This window comes from Nelumbo nucifera, chromosome 7, assembly GCF_055504915.1.
Source record: "Nelumbo nucifera cultivar China Antique chromosome 7, China Antique-T2T, whole genome shotgun sequence".
NCBI classification, from domain to species: domain Eukaryota; kingdom Viridiplantae; phylum Streptophyta; class Magnoliopsida; order Proteales; family Nelumbonaceae; genus Nelumbo; species Nelumbo nucifera.
In genome coordinates, this window is record NC_142655.1 from 11,563,444 (window position 1) to 11,579,247 (window position 15,804).

Sequence of the window (15,804 nt, forward strand, 5' to 3'; positions counted from 1 at the left end):
GGTTTTTGTAGTGTTTTCCACAGATGACGCCAATTGATGAAGCAATTTTCGGTGATGTATCAATTTTTCGTGCTAAGTACCTCGTCATTTGGTTTGCTTCCAAGTGGTCGATGACTCAGAGGCCGAAGTGGAGAACTTTTGCTGGATGAGGACCTGGATGCTGGGTTGACCAGGCCGAGCTGGGGTAGATGAGGTGTCGAGCTGACTGAGCCAAGCTGGGCAGGTTAGGTGCCAAACTAATAGGGCCGAGCTGGGCAGGTTAGGTGTCAAACTGACTGGGCCGAGCTGGGCAGGTTAGTTGCCAAGCTGCCTATAATTGTCGAGCTGACTAGAGTGCCAGGCTACCTATTAGATGTCCAGCTGGATTGATTGTTGAACTTCGTAGTTCTTTAGAGACCTACGAGGAACCAATGTCAAAGGACCCGGGGTGGCTAACCCGGCGAGGTCGCTCCGATGCTTAAGTCAATACTCTCATAGTAGATTGTGAGCTAAAAATCATGAAGTATGAGAGCTAGAATATGCTTACTTGCCCCACCATGCAATTGGGGTTGGCGTCTTTATATATGCATTGTTTGGTGTGGGCTTCATGCACTGCATCCGAGATTTCCTCGATGTCGTCTAAGTGGTCCGAGATTCCCGAAGGTAACCACCATGCACATTGACCACCCTCCAAATCGTTCGGCATGCGGGCCAACTTCCAAGGATCATGGGAGTGTTAGGATGTGCATGCCGAATTTGTCAGCAAGCACATCTCGCAGGTCGCCAAGTCGGCGCATGTGCTAGGCCGCCAGTTCACGCCTGGGCCAGGCCGCCAGGTTGGCGCCCGTGCCAAGCCGCCAGTTTACGCCTGGGCCAGGCCGCTAGGTCGGTGCCTGTACCAGGCTGCCAAGTCACGCCTGGGCTAGACCGTCAGGTCGTGCCTGGGCCAGACTGCCAAGTCGCACCTGGGCCAGACCGCTAGGTGGGGCACGATCAAATTGACTAAGACAAGTTATTGCCAAAATAATTACGGGTTTCACTTAATTGTTCCGAGGTATCATATATCACAATATCATTGCACGGCCAAATCCGCCCTCTTCAATAAGCGACAAACTTAATGCTAATTAAGCTATCGTAGAAGTGTGAATAAACTCAGACTGGATTAAAAGTCAAGTCGATGGGAGGTATGGGGACCCATTGACAGGTTGACACTTTAAAAGCGATTCTTATTTCTTGCCAAACATTTAGAACTCATTTTTATTTCTCACAAACACCCAGAGCACAGCACAAAAGCAAAAAGCTTATCCAGTTAGTAATGGGCCGTCGTCAATATTGATTGCATATACTATTTATTGGTGGATTGATTTTTATTTTAACCCCAAAGTTTACTCCAGTGAAGGAGTGGCCACCTTAAAATGTTTTCTATGTAGTTGGATTATCAAGACAACAAAAAAATATTTTATATATTAATTATTTAATTTGACCTTTTAAAAAGACAAGGCAATCAATCAATCAGTTCAAGCTAAAAACTGTAATGTTCCACGGATCCCAGTTTTGTCAGTTAACTGGGTGGTTCATCCGTTCAGCCCATCAAAAATCATCATTTAACGGGACTCAGAAAATGCCACAAGCTCCCTGTTTTCGTGGTCAGACTGTCTGGTCTATGCCGAGTCTTAAATTAATGATATTGTAGAGTGAAAAGTCTCAACCTTTTCTTCTTTATTGTCCAATATGAATACATTAACCTGTTACTTTTTCCAGTTTGAAAAGTCCGCGATAGATCTATTAAGCATTTTCTTTTATCTATGCTTAAAATTTTAAGTGTTCTGTTTACACACTCCTTAACCCAGTTTAGGACTGCAAACACAAATTTGTAGTGCATTAAAAACCTTGTACTTAGTATTATTTTGTACGTGTTTTAACTATACATATTTATATTTGTATTCCTTCCAACTGAGTCTTACTTCCTTTCCTTCTTGAAACAACTCTTCTGCTAGTCTATGTCCTGAAATTCCAGGAGTAATTCTTAGCCCATTGTCATGGATGAGGAAATAGGTTGTGATTTTACTCCCCACTAAAACTTACCTGTAGGTTGCACTTCATTCTGGTTAGATTTTTTCTCTTACGTACTATAATGCCAAATAACCAAGGCCCCAGTATTAAATAGGAATTTGAGTGTTCACTCCATATGAAAAAGTGAGAGACGGAGACCTGGTCCACTTGGAAAAGATGTATATGGTTAAAGTCTTCAGTCTTCTCTTCTAGTCTTATATAAGCATTGACTAATAACTACGTGTGGTTTCCGAGAAATTATAACATTGAATAGGAGCCAGAGGAAATGCCAGCCAAAATTGTGTGGTTTCCACTGGGTTTCATTTATAAGAATTTCCATTGGATACTGAAAAGCAGAAAGTAAATGCATGATACTTTTGAGACGATAGCTCCGTTTTTAACTCAGTCCAACATATTATCATGTATGTATATGAGATTTACAATTGATCTGAGATCGTTCGATATATGGAATCAAGGCTTTTTTTTAACCCCAAAATTTAATTTCAGGTGGAGGGGCGGCCACCTTAAATTTTATTAATCATTATCAAAGACTAAATAAAAGATAACAGGGAAGGTCATAACCCACCTTTCTTCTAAACCAAGATACAAACCATTCTGTTATTCTCAATACCTTTATTGGCAAGATCAAGGTTTTCAAAACTGACCCAAAGAACGAACCGATCAGGGGTCTGGTTCTCAGGTCGAACAGTCAGTCCATTTTGACAAAAAAATAAAAAAAAACTAAAAAAGTAAAAATTGGTCAAAACCGTTAGACAGTTCAAATGATTTGAATGGTTCAACCTCTCAAATCAACAGTTTGCTGATCAAATCAACGTTTTTTTATTAAAAATCCGATTTGAAAAATGCCTGACCAGTTCCCAATTTTTCCAGTCCAACCGTTTGATCTAGTCCGATTTTGAAAACCATTGACAAGATAATCAGCACAGAGAATTCCCTTAGAGTGTGCATGAAAATAGTATTCATGCCAGTAAGCATTGTGTAAAAAAATCAACCAAAGGGGAGGAACGTTTGTCATTCATTATATCAACTAATCTCCATCTCAATTGATAAAATATCATTATTGCGGCAAAGCCGAAAACCATCCAACAGAGCAAGGAATTCAGCTTGAAGAGAGGTAGTATAGTCATAGGAATTAGAAAAAACAAACAACAAACGACCATCAACCTTTCTAATTACACCTCCACCATTACTTGTTCCTGGGTGATCACAGCTAGCCCCATCTACATTTAACTTGAATTCAAATAAAGTAGGGAATTTCCAAGAAACCCACCCAATTTTATTCCTTTTTGCTGTTTTAATGTGTATATTAATGATGTAGCGCGATCTGGTCATTCCTATCTGTCAGGGGCCTCACTCCTAACTGGCAACGAACAACACCTGAGAAGGAGAAGAAGAAGGATGAGGTACTTAACACGAAAAATGCCAAGGGTTTGCTCATCATTTCGTGTTATGTAGCGCGATTTAATGTGTATACTAATGCCAAGGGTTTGCTCATACTCTTCCTCTAGTTGAGCCATCAGTGGTTCATGTTAGGATCGAAGTGCATTAGTTCAACGAATTGGTGCAGTATGTCTATGGCATGATCATGCAGATGCGGACGTGGAGGAAATGTTTGCTGCCCTAATGCAGTAACAGCCACACCTGCAACAACCTTAGTAGCAGCAACAACAACAACAGAACCAGCAGCCCAGTAACCAATAGCCTAGCCACCAAAACTAGGACCAGGTTCTTGACCCTCATCATGCTGACGATCAGAACCAGGTCTTAGTCGAAGAGCATAGCCGAGCTACAACACAAATCGGGGCACAAAGGTAACATCTTGACCGAGGCGTTGAGGAGAAGGTGTCGCCAACGTGCACATTACAACATTGGGAAAAGCCACCTCACTCCCACCAACAACGAGGACACAAATATGAAATGAGAGGTGAGCCATGTTGCTGCTTGTCCAGCTGCATAGCCAGTGACCTGCACCTCCCCACTTGCACTTGAGATCCTTATGGCCCCACAGCCTAAGGACTTTAAAGCCTTGAGCCTAGAGTCTTACGGTAACACTACAAACCTGGTCAACCACATAGATAGTTTCCAAGCCCTGATGCAGCTTCACAAGAAAATGATGTGAGCCTGTGTATGGCCTTCCCAATGAACTTTTGGGTATAGCTCGGATGTGGTACTCGAGACTGATCAGGGGCTCAATCAAAAGCTGGAACCAGTTCGCGGATCTTTTCACGATGCACTTCACCACTAGCAAAAGGTGTCTGAAGTCAACAACTTGCCTATTGAACGTGGTCCAACGACCAGACAAGAAGCTCCGAGACTACATCAAGAGGTCCAACTTGGAGCACCTCCAAATTCCAAACCTTGACTCGGTAGCCCAGCTCACTGCAATGGTCAATGGCGTCCGCCACCTCGACTTGCGTTGGGAAGTTGAGTTGAACCCTCCATCTTCCATGGAGGAGTTCCTCCACTAGGCCGACAAGTTCACCAAGGCGGAGGAGGTGATGGGATCCCAATTAGAGCTGACCAAGAAGAGGAAACGAGTTGAAGAAGTGGGAAGCAACAAGCAGTGGCGCAAGAGTAAGTCACTAAAGAGAAGAAGTCGATCACCCCACAACAGGAGAAGTAGGTTGCCAAGAAGGAGAAGCAGGTCCCCCCATAGGAGTTCCAAATAAAGTAGTAGGTCGCCAAGAAGGAGAAGCAGGTCCCCCCACCGGAGTTCCAAATTGGGCCAGCATTTAAGAACCCCTCCAGTCCAGAACCGGAGTTACACAACCCTCAATCCCAAAAGAGGATAAATTTTGATGCAAATAAAAACGGCGTAGTATATGAGATGGCCACCCAGGATGAAGGCAACCCCACCAACAGGAACACGAATAAGTACTATCACTTCCATTGTTATATAGGCCACGACACTGAAAACTGTAGAAACTGTAAGGACAAGATCGAGGAGTTGATTTGTCGTTGTTACCTGAAGTGGTTCATCAAATGTGACGACCGGAGCTGACCTGCTAACTAGCAAAGAGAAGTACCGGAGTCAAGAAGGAACCAGGACCGAGACCACCCACCTCGGGACCCACCACAATCGAAGAGGCCTATTCGCAGAGTGATCAACATGATCACCGGAGGTTCGATTGTGGAAAGATGCATCAATGCGGCAGGGAAAAACTCAGTATGGGAGCTCGAGCACGAGGACGAGAACCTACCAAAGCGCCCTCGTGTGGAGGAAGTTATTTACTTCACTAAGGATGATTCTTGCAGATCCATTATCCACACGACGACGCCCTCATTGTCAAAATGATAATTAATGACTTCGAGGTAAAGCGAATTCTGATCGACTCTAAAAGTTTAGTCGACATCCTTTTTCTAGACACCTTTGAGAAGATGAAGCTTGAGAGGAAGGATCTACATCTAGCTGACGTCTTACTCATTTGGCTTCAACGGAGACATGATGAGGCCTCTAGGCCGGATTAAAGTGCTAGTCATAGCATGTTTGGAGCCGAATTCAATCTATTTTAAGCATAACTTCCTGGAGATCACGACTCCGTCCCCTTACAATGCCATCCTAGGTCAGCCTATCCTGCATGCTATGGAGTAGGGGTAGTACGAGGCAACCAGCTGGAATCGCACAAGTGCTACGTGGTGTCGCTAAAAGGAAAGGGAAAACTAGTAGAAGATGTCAACCTGGAGCTGCTTCCTGAGAACACCGACGAACGAGCCCATTCAATGGAGGACACCGTCTTGGTCCTAGTCTTAGACACCAAGCCCGAGAAGATGGTCCAGATCGAAACTCGCCTTGTAGAACCACTCCGGTCACAACTGGTAAGTTTCTTAGTAATTTAGATGCTTTGGTATGATCGGCAGTAGAAATGCCCGACATAGACCCCTTTGTCATTACTCATAGACTTAATGTGGACCCTATAGTTAGACCAATCAGGCAGACGAAGAGGAACCTCTCCCAAGAGAGGTGGAGGATAGTTGACGAGGAGATCGGAAGCTTCTCGCAGTAAACTTTGTTACAGAGGTCCAGTGTCTGAGTTGGGTAATCAACCCAATGCTTGTGAAAAAAGCAAATGACAAGTGGTGCATATGCATCAACTACACCGACCATAATAGAGTTTGCCTAAAGGATAATTTCTTGCTCCCAGTAAGTATGACCTCGAGGTACGAGTTGATAAGTTTCATGGACGCTTACTCTGGCTATAACCAGATCCAAATGGACCTGGAAGACCAAGAAAAGATTGGCTTTGTAACTGAACTGGGCTTGTGTTGTTATAAAGTAATGCCCTTCTTATTGAAAAACGTTGGAGCAACTTTCCATCAACTTGTAAATAAAAATTTTTCACCATTAATTGACATTAAAATCGAAGCCTATGTTGATGACATGGTCATGAAGACCCAATTTTCAAACTCTTTAATTTCTGATTTAAATTCTATTTTTGAAATTCTAAGAAATTTTAACATGAAGCTCAACCCGAACAAGTGTGTCTTCAGGTCATATCGGGCAAATTCCATGGCTATATAATGCACCGACGTGGCATGGAAGCCAACTTGTATAAAATCCAAGCAATCCTAGATATGAGACCACCTTGGTCAATTAAGGATGTACAAAAATTAACAGGTTGGATAACCACCCTAAACTAATTTATGTTTAAGTTGGCTGGGCAATGTCTCCCATTCTTTAAGGCCATAAAGAAAAATGAGGACTTTGTGTGGAGTAAAGAGTTCCAACTCGCATTCGACGAGCTTAAAAGGTACTTCAGTTCACCTCCACTACAGACCAGACCATAACCCGAAGACGAGCTAAAACTCTACCTCTCGGCGAGTGACGATTAGCTCGGTACTAATTAGAGAATAGACAGGGTTTAACGACCCATCTACTATATAAATAAAGTGTTGCATGCAGCTGAGACTAGGTAGCCCAACATTGAGAAGTTGGCCTTTAGTTTTGGCAGCTCGGAAGTTGCACCCTTACTTCCAATCCCATACTGTCGTAGTCCTAACTAACCAGCCTTTGAGGCATGTTCTTTAGAAGCCCGAGGTCTCGGGAAGGTTAATGAAGTGGGTCATCGAGCTGAGTGAATATGATATCCGGTTTGAGCTACGCCTAACAATTAAAGCACAGGTCCTGGCCAACTTTGTCGCCAAGTGCATGTTCAGCACGCCGACCCTTGGAGTGGCTAAGCATGCTATCACATCGGAGGCATCAACCAGTGTGGCACCTATCCCAGCCTTGGGAGTCCCGGCCTGGAACGATGAGCCCTAGATCCTCTATGTCGACGACTCGTCTAACCAATGTGAAAGCAGAGCTGGGTTGTTGCTTTGCAGGCCAAGCGAGGTGAAGTTGGAGTATGCCCTCTAGTTTGAATTTGAAGCATCAAACAACGAGGCAAAGTATGAGGCACTGATAGTCGGGCTGACTTTGGCAAAGGAGGTCAGTGCAAAACACATTGTGGTATGCAACGATTCTCAATTGGTGGTAAACCAGGTGAGTGGGCAGTATGAGGCCCGGGAGCCTGCCATGTCGGCCTATTTGGCCAAGGTGTGAGAAATCTTGCCCAACTTTCACTCTTGGTATATTCAATAAATACTGAGGATTGAGAACACAGAGGCCGACGCTCTTTCAAAGCTAGCCAGTGCAACAAAAATCACAAGGAGAATGGTCTATGTTGAAGACCTACCATGACCAAGTATAGAGAGGGTGGTAGAAGAGGTCGCTCCTATTTTGGTAGTAGAATCGAGCTGGATGAATTCACTCATTGAATATCTATGTCACAAGACCCTACCAACAAACTGCAATGCAACTCGGAGGGTAGAGCGGCAGTCAGCTCGCTACATCATCATTGGAGAGTAGTTGTACCATAGGTCTTTCACGCTCTCCTACTATTACTGGACTACGATGAAATTGGACACACTCAAACTCGTTCAGACATGTTATAACTGCTAGAGGAATGCTAACATGCCACATCAACCTACCGCTGACCTGAAGTACCTAACCATCCTATGGTCATTCACTCAATGGGGGATAGACATCCTCGGTCCCTTCCCACCTACGACCGGGCAGAGAAGGTTCTTGGTCACCGCAGTTGACTACTTCACAAAGTGGGTGGAAGTTGAGCCACTGGTGTAAATCACAACCTAAAATATACAAAGCTTCTTCTAAATGAACATAGTGTGCAGGTTCGGACTCCTAAAGTGCTGATATCGGACAACGGGAAGCAGTTCGAGGATATCAAGTTCCAGAATTGGTATGCCGAGATGGGGATCCAGCAAAACTTCACCTCAGTAGCTCATCCCCAAGCAAACAGATAGGCCTAGGTAATGGATAGGGCAATCCTCTATAAACATAAATCTCGGCTTTCCTAAGCTAAGGGTTTGTGGGTAGACGAGCTGCCCAACATTCTTTGGGTCTACCAGACTATGATCAAAATGGCAATCGGAGAAACCCCCTTTAATTTGACATACGGAACGAAGGCAATCATCCTTGCTGAGATCGAGTTGCCCACCTTATGGTTTGAGGCGTATGACGAGGAGGACAACGACGACAAGCTACAGGCGAACCTCGACCTAGTGGAAGAAGTCCAAGACCTGTCCTATATTTGGACCGTGACCTACTAGTAACGAGTAGTTCAATACTATAATGCCCGAGTCAAGAAATGCCACTTTCGAGTTAGCGGCCTAATACTTCAGAAAGTTTTGGTACCTGAGCTTGATGTAGGTAAGTTAGGAATGAACTAGGAAGGTCTCTACAAAGTACTAAGGGTGATCGGTGAAGGAACGTATGAGCTCGAGATGTTGGAGGGGACACAGGTCCCCTGTGCTTGGAATGTGGATAACTTAAGGAGGAACTACCTTTGAGCTCAAGAGTTCAGCGTCTGCAATGCCACTAACTTTGCAAATTTTCACTAAGTATAAAAGACCACCCACCTCGGCAACCTGGTCGAGCCGATCTGCATTATGGGGGCACATTGACTAAACTACATCTTAAAGGGTATGGTAAGTCACTTTTACCATAAAGGCCCCTTATGCCGACCTGGCAATGATGTTGGCAGTTTGATATGCCTAGTTGCTCTAGCACCTAGGCACCTCGGGTTAATCCCATACTTAGTATATTTTTTGTTTAGGTTTGAAAGAAGAAAGAGACGAGGTGTGCAAAAAGTTTACTTCATTGAGCTTAAGTGATTGCATCGTCATAAAAAAAGAGGAAAATTTCTTAGGCTGAGCTCGGAGGCTTGGCACATTACGCATTTATAGGGGGTCCAAGAAAATAGGCAAAAAGGACTCAGACATTCTAGGGATCCTCATTCCCATCACCAACCACGACGGCAGCTTCTCCTTCGGTAGCATCCACCTCGGCAACATCCACACCGACTTCGACCTCAGCTTCCTCACTTACCCCATCTTCTTCATCCTTGGAATTGGGCTCCAGATCGACCTGATCTGACATTTCATTGGTATAGGCCAAGGACTTGATGGGTGAGAGGTCGAGCTCAGGGTACATCGCTGACCTCACCAACATTTGGCAAAGTTTAATAACTTGACAGAAAGCACTAGTTTCGAACTCTTCCCTCTCTTGTAAGAAGTCTGGGGAGACTTTGAACTCTTCGATGACTCGGACCTTGGAAGCTTGGATCTTGTCGAGAAATTGGGCCTTGCGTTTAGCGAGGTGATCATCCTTCTCCTGCAACTCCTTCTTGAGCTTCTTGACGTGAAGCTCCATCTCACCGTTACGGTTCCTCTCGTTCATCAGCTCGTCTTTAACTGGCCGATGACTCCTACAGCTCATTCCACCCGAGACTGATACTCGCCTGCCGCTGCCTCGTCAATTTTAGCCCTCACCAAATATCACTTAGATTGCTTGACAAGGGAGTGGACCATGGTGTTCATCTACAAAGGAAAACAGAAGCTAAGTATAAAAACACAATTCAAGAATAGCACAATGAGGAAGTTGGAAACTTGCCATCATGAGGAAGTGCATAGCTTTGTCGCCAAGCTCACTAAACTGCATGTCAGAAAGGTTGGAAACCTCTTTGGGGAAGATGGCCTCCTTGGTTTTGATTAAGGCAGTCCTAAAGTCCATGATGGTTCGCCTCTCTTCAGGAGCTTCCTTAGATGTTTGGGCCTTGGGTTGTAGAGGGCGTGCCTCGAATGTCAGGGCCACCTCAGTCTCTTGTGAGGGCCTCTCTGCATGATCTTCCCCGAGCTAAGCGTGTATTTAGCTTTGTATCGTAGACCTTAAGTATTACTAGCAGGTGGGTAAGACCTATGTGCATTGTTTGTTAATTGTTACTACTTGCAAAATTGGACATTAAAAGATCATATAATAACATTAAATATTTATTACTTTCTCGTGATTACTAGTAAATTATTGAAATGCATCGGCACACTAGATTTGTCTTGAAACACGAGATTAAACGTTTATTGTTATTGTTTGACCGTTGAATGCGATTTGAAACCATTAGACGTTAGATAAGTTGATGGGTAGTAGAATTGGGAGAAATATTAAAAAATAAGCATCTGTTTGGCAAATCTTTTTGAGAATATCTTCTTGTACCTTTAACGGTCAAAAGATGCATTGAGCTTTTGACATAAAATTTAAATAACCCGAAGACTATTTAGTAGATATGCATCTTTCCATATAATAGTATATATATATATATATAAGAACTAGCCATCTTATCAATCACATTCAAGTGTAATAATTAGTATTTATGTGTCTTTCAATATATTTTATGCCTGATAAAATTGTCTAAAACATTGGATAAATTTATGACATCATAGAGGTAGCACTCATTATATATATATACTAGCCATCTTATCAATCACATTCAAGTATAATAATTAGTATTTATGTGTCTTTCAATATATTTTATGCCTGATAAAATTGTCTAAAACATTGGATAAAATTATGACATCATAGAGGTAGCACTCATTATTGGCAGTTCAAAGGATATTTTAATCGTGGTAGGAACAAGTTTAAAATTTTGATACATGCCCCAAATTGAGACTTTGAGACTTTGAACCTTGCGTTTTGCGATTTTTGGTTTTTGTTTTTTTTTTTTTTTGTTTTCTTTCAAAATTTGAGCTTGGGCTTGCTTTTATGTGTTTTAATTATTAGAAAAAAGTTTCTTGAAAAATACCATTGAAATAGGTGTATCGACAGATATGATACAAATATACAATATGCCCTATAGGAGGGTATATAGATGATAGATTGAGCAATAACTTGAGAAGTGAAATTAAAAGCCAAGAGGGTGTCCAATGGCCAAACCTCGTGACCAAGTTTATTTAATTAGGAATATATAGTGACTAGCCTGGATGATGCTTTCTTCATTAAAATTTCATGATTGACATCTACAAAGCACAAAACTACTTCAATACATTTAAAACTTAGAGTGAAAGAATTCTTTGGACAGCTAAGTTTGTTTTTACTAAGGCAAATGTTGTTGAATAGTATATCTCACTATAGAGAGATTGGTTGAAGACATTGGATTTTAAGTGTTTTTGGGCCCATGTATATAAATATATAATGCCATTCTATTAGCTTCCATCTTGATTCAGGGATTAGACTACACGATATAAAGCCCTCTTTAGTAAAATCAATGAACCAAGAGCATAAGATGAATACAATACTACCTTTACCAAAGAAGAAAGATGAATACAGGATGGACTACGATTGAATTGATATATTAATTAAACAACAATGGTTGTTCATCTAGTGGGGACCTGAAAGTGTTTTCTGAACTTCTGACCCTAGTTGAAGTTGAACTAGTATCCCACAGGCTTGATGTTTCACTTATGTAGCATTCCACCTCTTCCTCTGTTTTTTGAAAAACAAGATTCTTTTCACACATCCTCAATCCCTCAAGTTCCACTACAACTTCTTTCATTGTAGGCCTTTTCTTCCCATTCAAGTGCAAGCATCTCTTCGTAAGGTTGGCAACTTTTTTGAGCTCATCTTTTTGACCCTCTTGTACAATTTGAGGATCAATAATCTCAAAAAGACGATTTTCTTGTATTGAACAAATAAAATGTGTGATTAAGTTCCTCCCTTCTTGCGGTCTAGTTGAAGAAATTGGTTTTTCACTGGTAAGCAGTTCCACAAGAACTACCCCAAAACTATAAACATCACTCTTCTCTGTAAACTGACTTGATTGAAAGTACTCTGGGTCTAGATAACCCAAGGTCCCTTGTACCGCTGTGGTTATATGAGTCTTATCAATTGCAATTGACCTTGAAGTCCCAAAATCGGATACTTTTGCTCTATATTTATCATCTAAAAGAATGTTTGATGACTTGATGTCTCTATGATAGATTGGCATGGATGCTGCTGAATGCAAATAGGCAATTGCTCCCGCAACCTCTGTTGCAATTCTTAAGCGATGATCCCATGAGAATGAGAAGTCTTCATTCTGATTGTGGATATTATTGAAAAGGGTTCCACCGGATATGAACTCATATACTAACAAAGGTATTTCAGCCTCTAAACAGCATCCTAACAATTTAACCACATTCCTATGATTAATTTGGGAAAGTAAGACAACCTCATTAATGAATTGTTCTAATTGAATTTCATCTAATAATTTCGACTTCTTGATTGCCACAATTCTTCCATCGGAGAGCATACCTTTATATACTGTGCCTTGGCCCCCTTGACCAAGAATACGGTTCTCATTATAGTGGTCTGTGGCAATTTCTAACTCTTTTGCTGTAAAAATTTTTACTTTCTCAACATTGCCTTCCTCTGCCAAGATTTGTTGTTGTAATAACAAACCACCATTTCTTTTGAAGAAATTTTCTTTGAGTTTCTTGATCCATCTTTTCTTTAAAACTTGGTACAACCAATAACCACCAACAAGGAGTAAAGTTACACTTAAACCAACACCTGCATAACCATTGAAATTTTAAATTTTACAATTAACATAAAATTAATACCAAATGGAAACTACGAATATTGTAGAACATAATTACCAAAATAAAATCTCTAACCACCAAATATGCTATATATATATATATGGACAACAATTTTTGGCCGTTTTTTTTTGTTTTTAAAATTTTAAAATTTTCTTTTGTCAGAACAATCGGTCCATTTGATCCGAATGATCGGACCGTTCAAGCCGAGAACCGATCCCCATTTAACTCAATAAATCTTAAGACATGGAAAAGAATTTTAAACTAAAACAACGAAATTATTATCCTTTTTCTTGATAGAAAGAATAAAATAATATAAAAGAAAAACATTTAAAAAAAACTGACACCCTCAAGCAGAGAAGCCTATAGTCCACTCCATGGGGAAAGCCAACCCTCCCTCAAAAGATCACATAGCGACACTCTTACCCCGGCTACCTCTCCCCCCTCTCCCATATCCATAATGCTTCTGGTCTCTATAGTCTATATGTTGCCACCTACAACCACCACGTTCCTGTAAAAGCTTAACAGTCTTTCAGGGTCTGTTTGGTTTGTAGAAATAGGAGTTTAGAATTCGAATTGGATAGTCATTCCAATTCAAACTGTTTGATTGGGTGGAATGGGAATAGTATTATCTTATATGAAGGAATGGCCATTTCCTCCTCCTCTCCCAAGAATGAGAATCCATTCCAACAGATTCTGATTTTTTATTCTAGTGAACCAAAGTAAATAGACCATTCCAATTCTGAATCAGAAGGATTTCAAATTCTGATTCAGATTCTAACTGTGACCAAACAGAGATTTTTATTTTTATTTTTTTTCTACCAGGGAGGCAGGGAGAACATCAAATTCCTTGATCTCCCCATCAGACTTCTCACAAACCTCCAATCCCGTTCCTCAACCTACTCTTTATTCTTTTTTCCTCAACGAATTCGTCTTAAGATTCCTACTAGGAAAGTCTTGGTATGATGCTTCTCCTTGATCAACAGAGTTGGTAGCACAACCCATATCTGCTTAGCTCAAACAAACAAAAAAAAAAGAAGTAACTATTATATTTTAATTACATTAATCCAATTTTGTATATTTTATTTTTAATTTTATAAACTACCAGAAAAAATTAAGTCAACGGTTTTAGCTTCTTAAAAATGTTAAGTCAATTTTGAAAATAGTATTTTTATTTCTGTAAATAATTAATATATTATTACTTATTTATTGTAAATTAAATAACTAATAATTTATGGAATATATTATCGTAATTTTGAAATTTATTAAATCCATTATAATTTATAAGATACATATCATATCATATTGAATACTTAAATTTTAATTAATAAAATCATTATTCTTTTTTATTATTTTTATTTCTCATAATACTTAAAATTAATTTTTTGACTTTATGGATTTACAAATGGGGACCGGGTAGCCCATCCCCTTAACCCCCAATGGGCCAATGGCAGCGGGATTTTGATCCCAGTGCTACCAACTGATGATCCACCATCAGTTGGGGTCCTGCGATTTCTTAATTAGATATCAGGGGAATATCAGGTGGGATATGATTCAAGATTCATTACCTAACGCAACTTTTATGAGAAGAGGTTGCCTGACTGGAGGCACTGGAGCTATGCAAGAACTTCCATATTTTCTTCCATCCCCCTCCATACCAGGAGGGCAAGAGCAGATGTAACTCCCAGGCGTATTAGTGCAAATGTGCAAACAATCGTTCTGTTCTGAATGGGCGCACTCGTCTCTATCTGGATTCAATAATTTTATTCACATCCAAGTTAAGTAAGCTTACCATAATTATTGTTTCACTAAAATCAAAGGCAATGTTTATCATAATTAGATTATATAAATCAGTATTAATTAGGAAAAAAAAACTTGCATGATGAAAGAAGAAATAAAAAGGTAGATTGATTGCCAACCTTGGCATCCCTCTTTCAGGTAAGGATTTCCTTGGTAACCTGGAGAGCACTTGCATAGGTACCCAAGACTGTTGGAAGAGTTGAAGCACTCACTGTTCTTCCCACATGCGTAGTTTGGGTCACTCGTTGAAGCATTTCCGCACCGAAAACCCTCTATTGCCCAGTCCAGCACGAGTGGAACTTTTCCGTTATTTCTACTCCAAAATCCGGAGAGATCGGTTGCCGAGAAGTTATACCACTCATGGTCAACAAGGAAAGCATAGCTACACCAACTGAAATTCCAGGTTTTGGTGTGGTTTTCATAGCTCCCTAGCTCCAAGTTGAACTTCTTGAACCCCTTGGGGATGGAGGTCTGACAACAACCAATGCCTGAACAAGACCCGTTGGTCACGCTCTCTTCGTTGCTGCAGAACATAGCACATCCACTCGTGAAATTGCGACCATTGGAGCCTTTTATGGTGGCGATTGTGTCGCACCCGAGAGCCGTGAATCTGTTGCGGGTGTCCGAAAACGTGTAGGGCCTCCGTTCTAAATCTACCTGAGAGAGGTGCTCCCTACTACTCTCAGATCCACGGCCATCGTCGCAAGTGTAGCCTATGCTCCCATTAACGCGTAATAAGCCCTCCAGTGATATTTCTAAAACTTCCACCGTTCCTTGTGCTAAGAACAATTTAGGAGGGTTGTAAGTGTGGTTGCAGGTTACATCGTACAAATCTCTGTAACAATTTGTTCCTCCCATGCCGAACGGATAGGGAACGGTGATGTTCCCACATTTGTCCGGGCAGCCGGCAATTGCCACCGGTGTGGCGTAAGATGTTGCCGTTGAGCACAACCAAAGGAGCAGGAAAAGCACAATAAGCAGAACCATATCTATCAATTAATGTTAGGTTTGGTTTCGTATGGGATGGGCACCCTCTACATATAGGTA

The 15,804-nt window shown here is 41.4% G+C and overlaps 1 protein-coding gene across 1 annotated transcript; it reads right to left on the reverse strand.

Annotated features, from left to right (window-relative positions):
* Positions 1-11,664: 11,664 nt before the first annotated feature.
* On the reverse strand, positions 11,665-15,804 carry LOC104608917 (wall-associated receptor kinase 2-like). Its single transcript, XM_019199677.2, has 3 exons — positions 14,877-15,804; positions 14,526-14,705; positions 11,665-12,931 (listed from the first exon to the last, which is right to left on the reverse strand). Exons 1-3 carry the CDS (start codon positions 15,742-15,744, stop codon positions 11,736-11,738), a joined length of 2,244 nt encoding a protein of 747 aa, XP_019055222.1. The 5' UTR covers positions 15,745-15,804; the 3' UTR covers positions 11,665-11,735.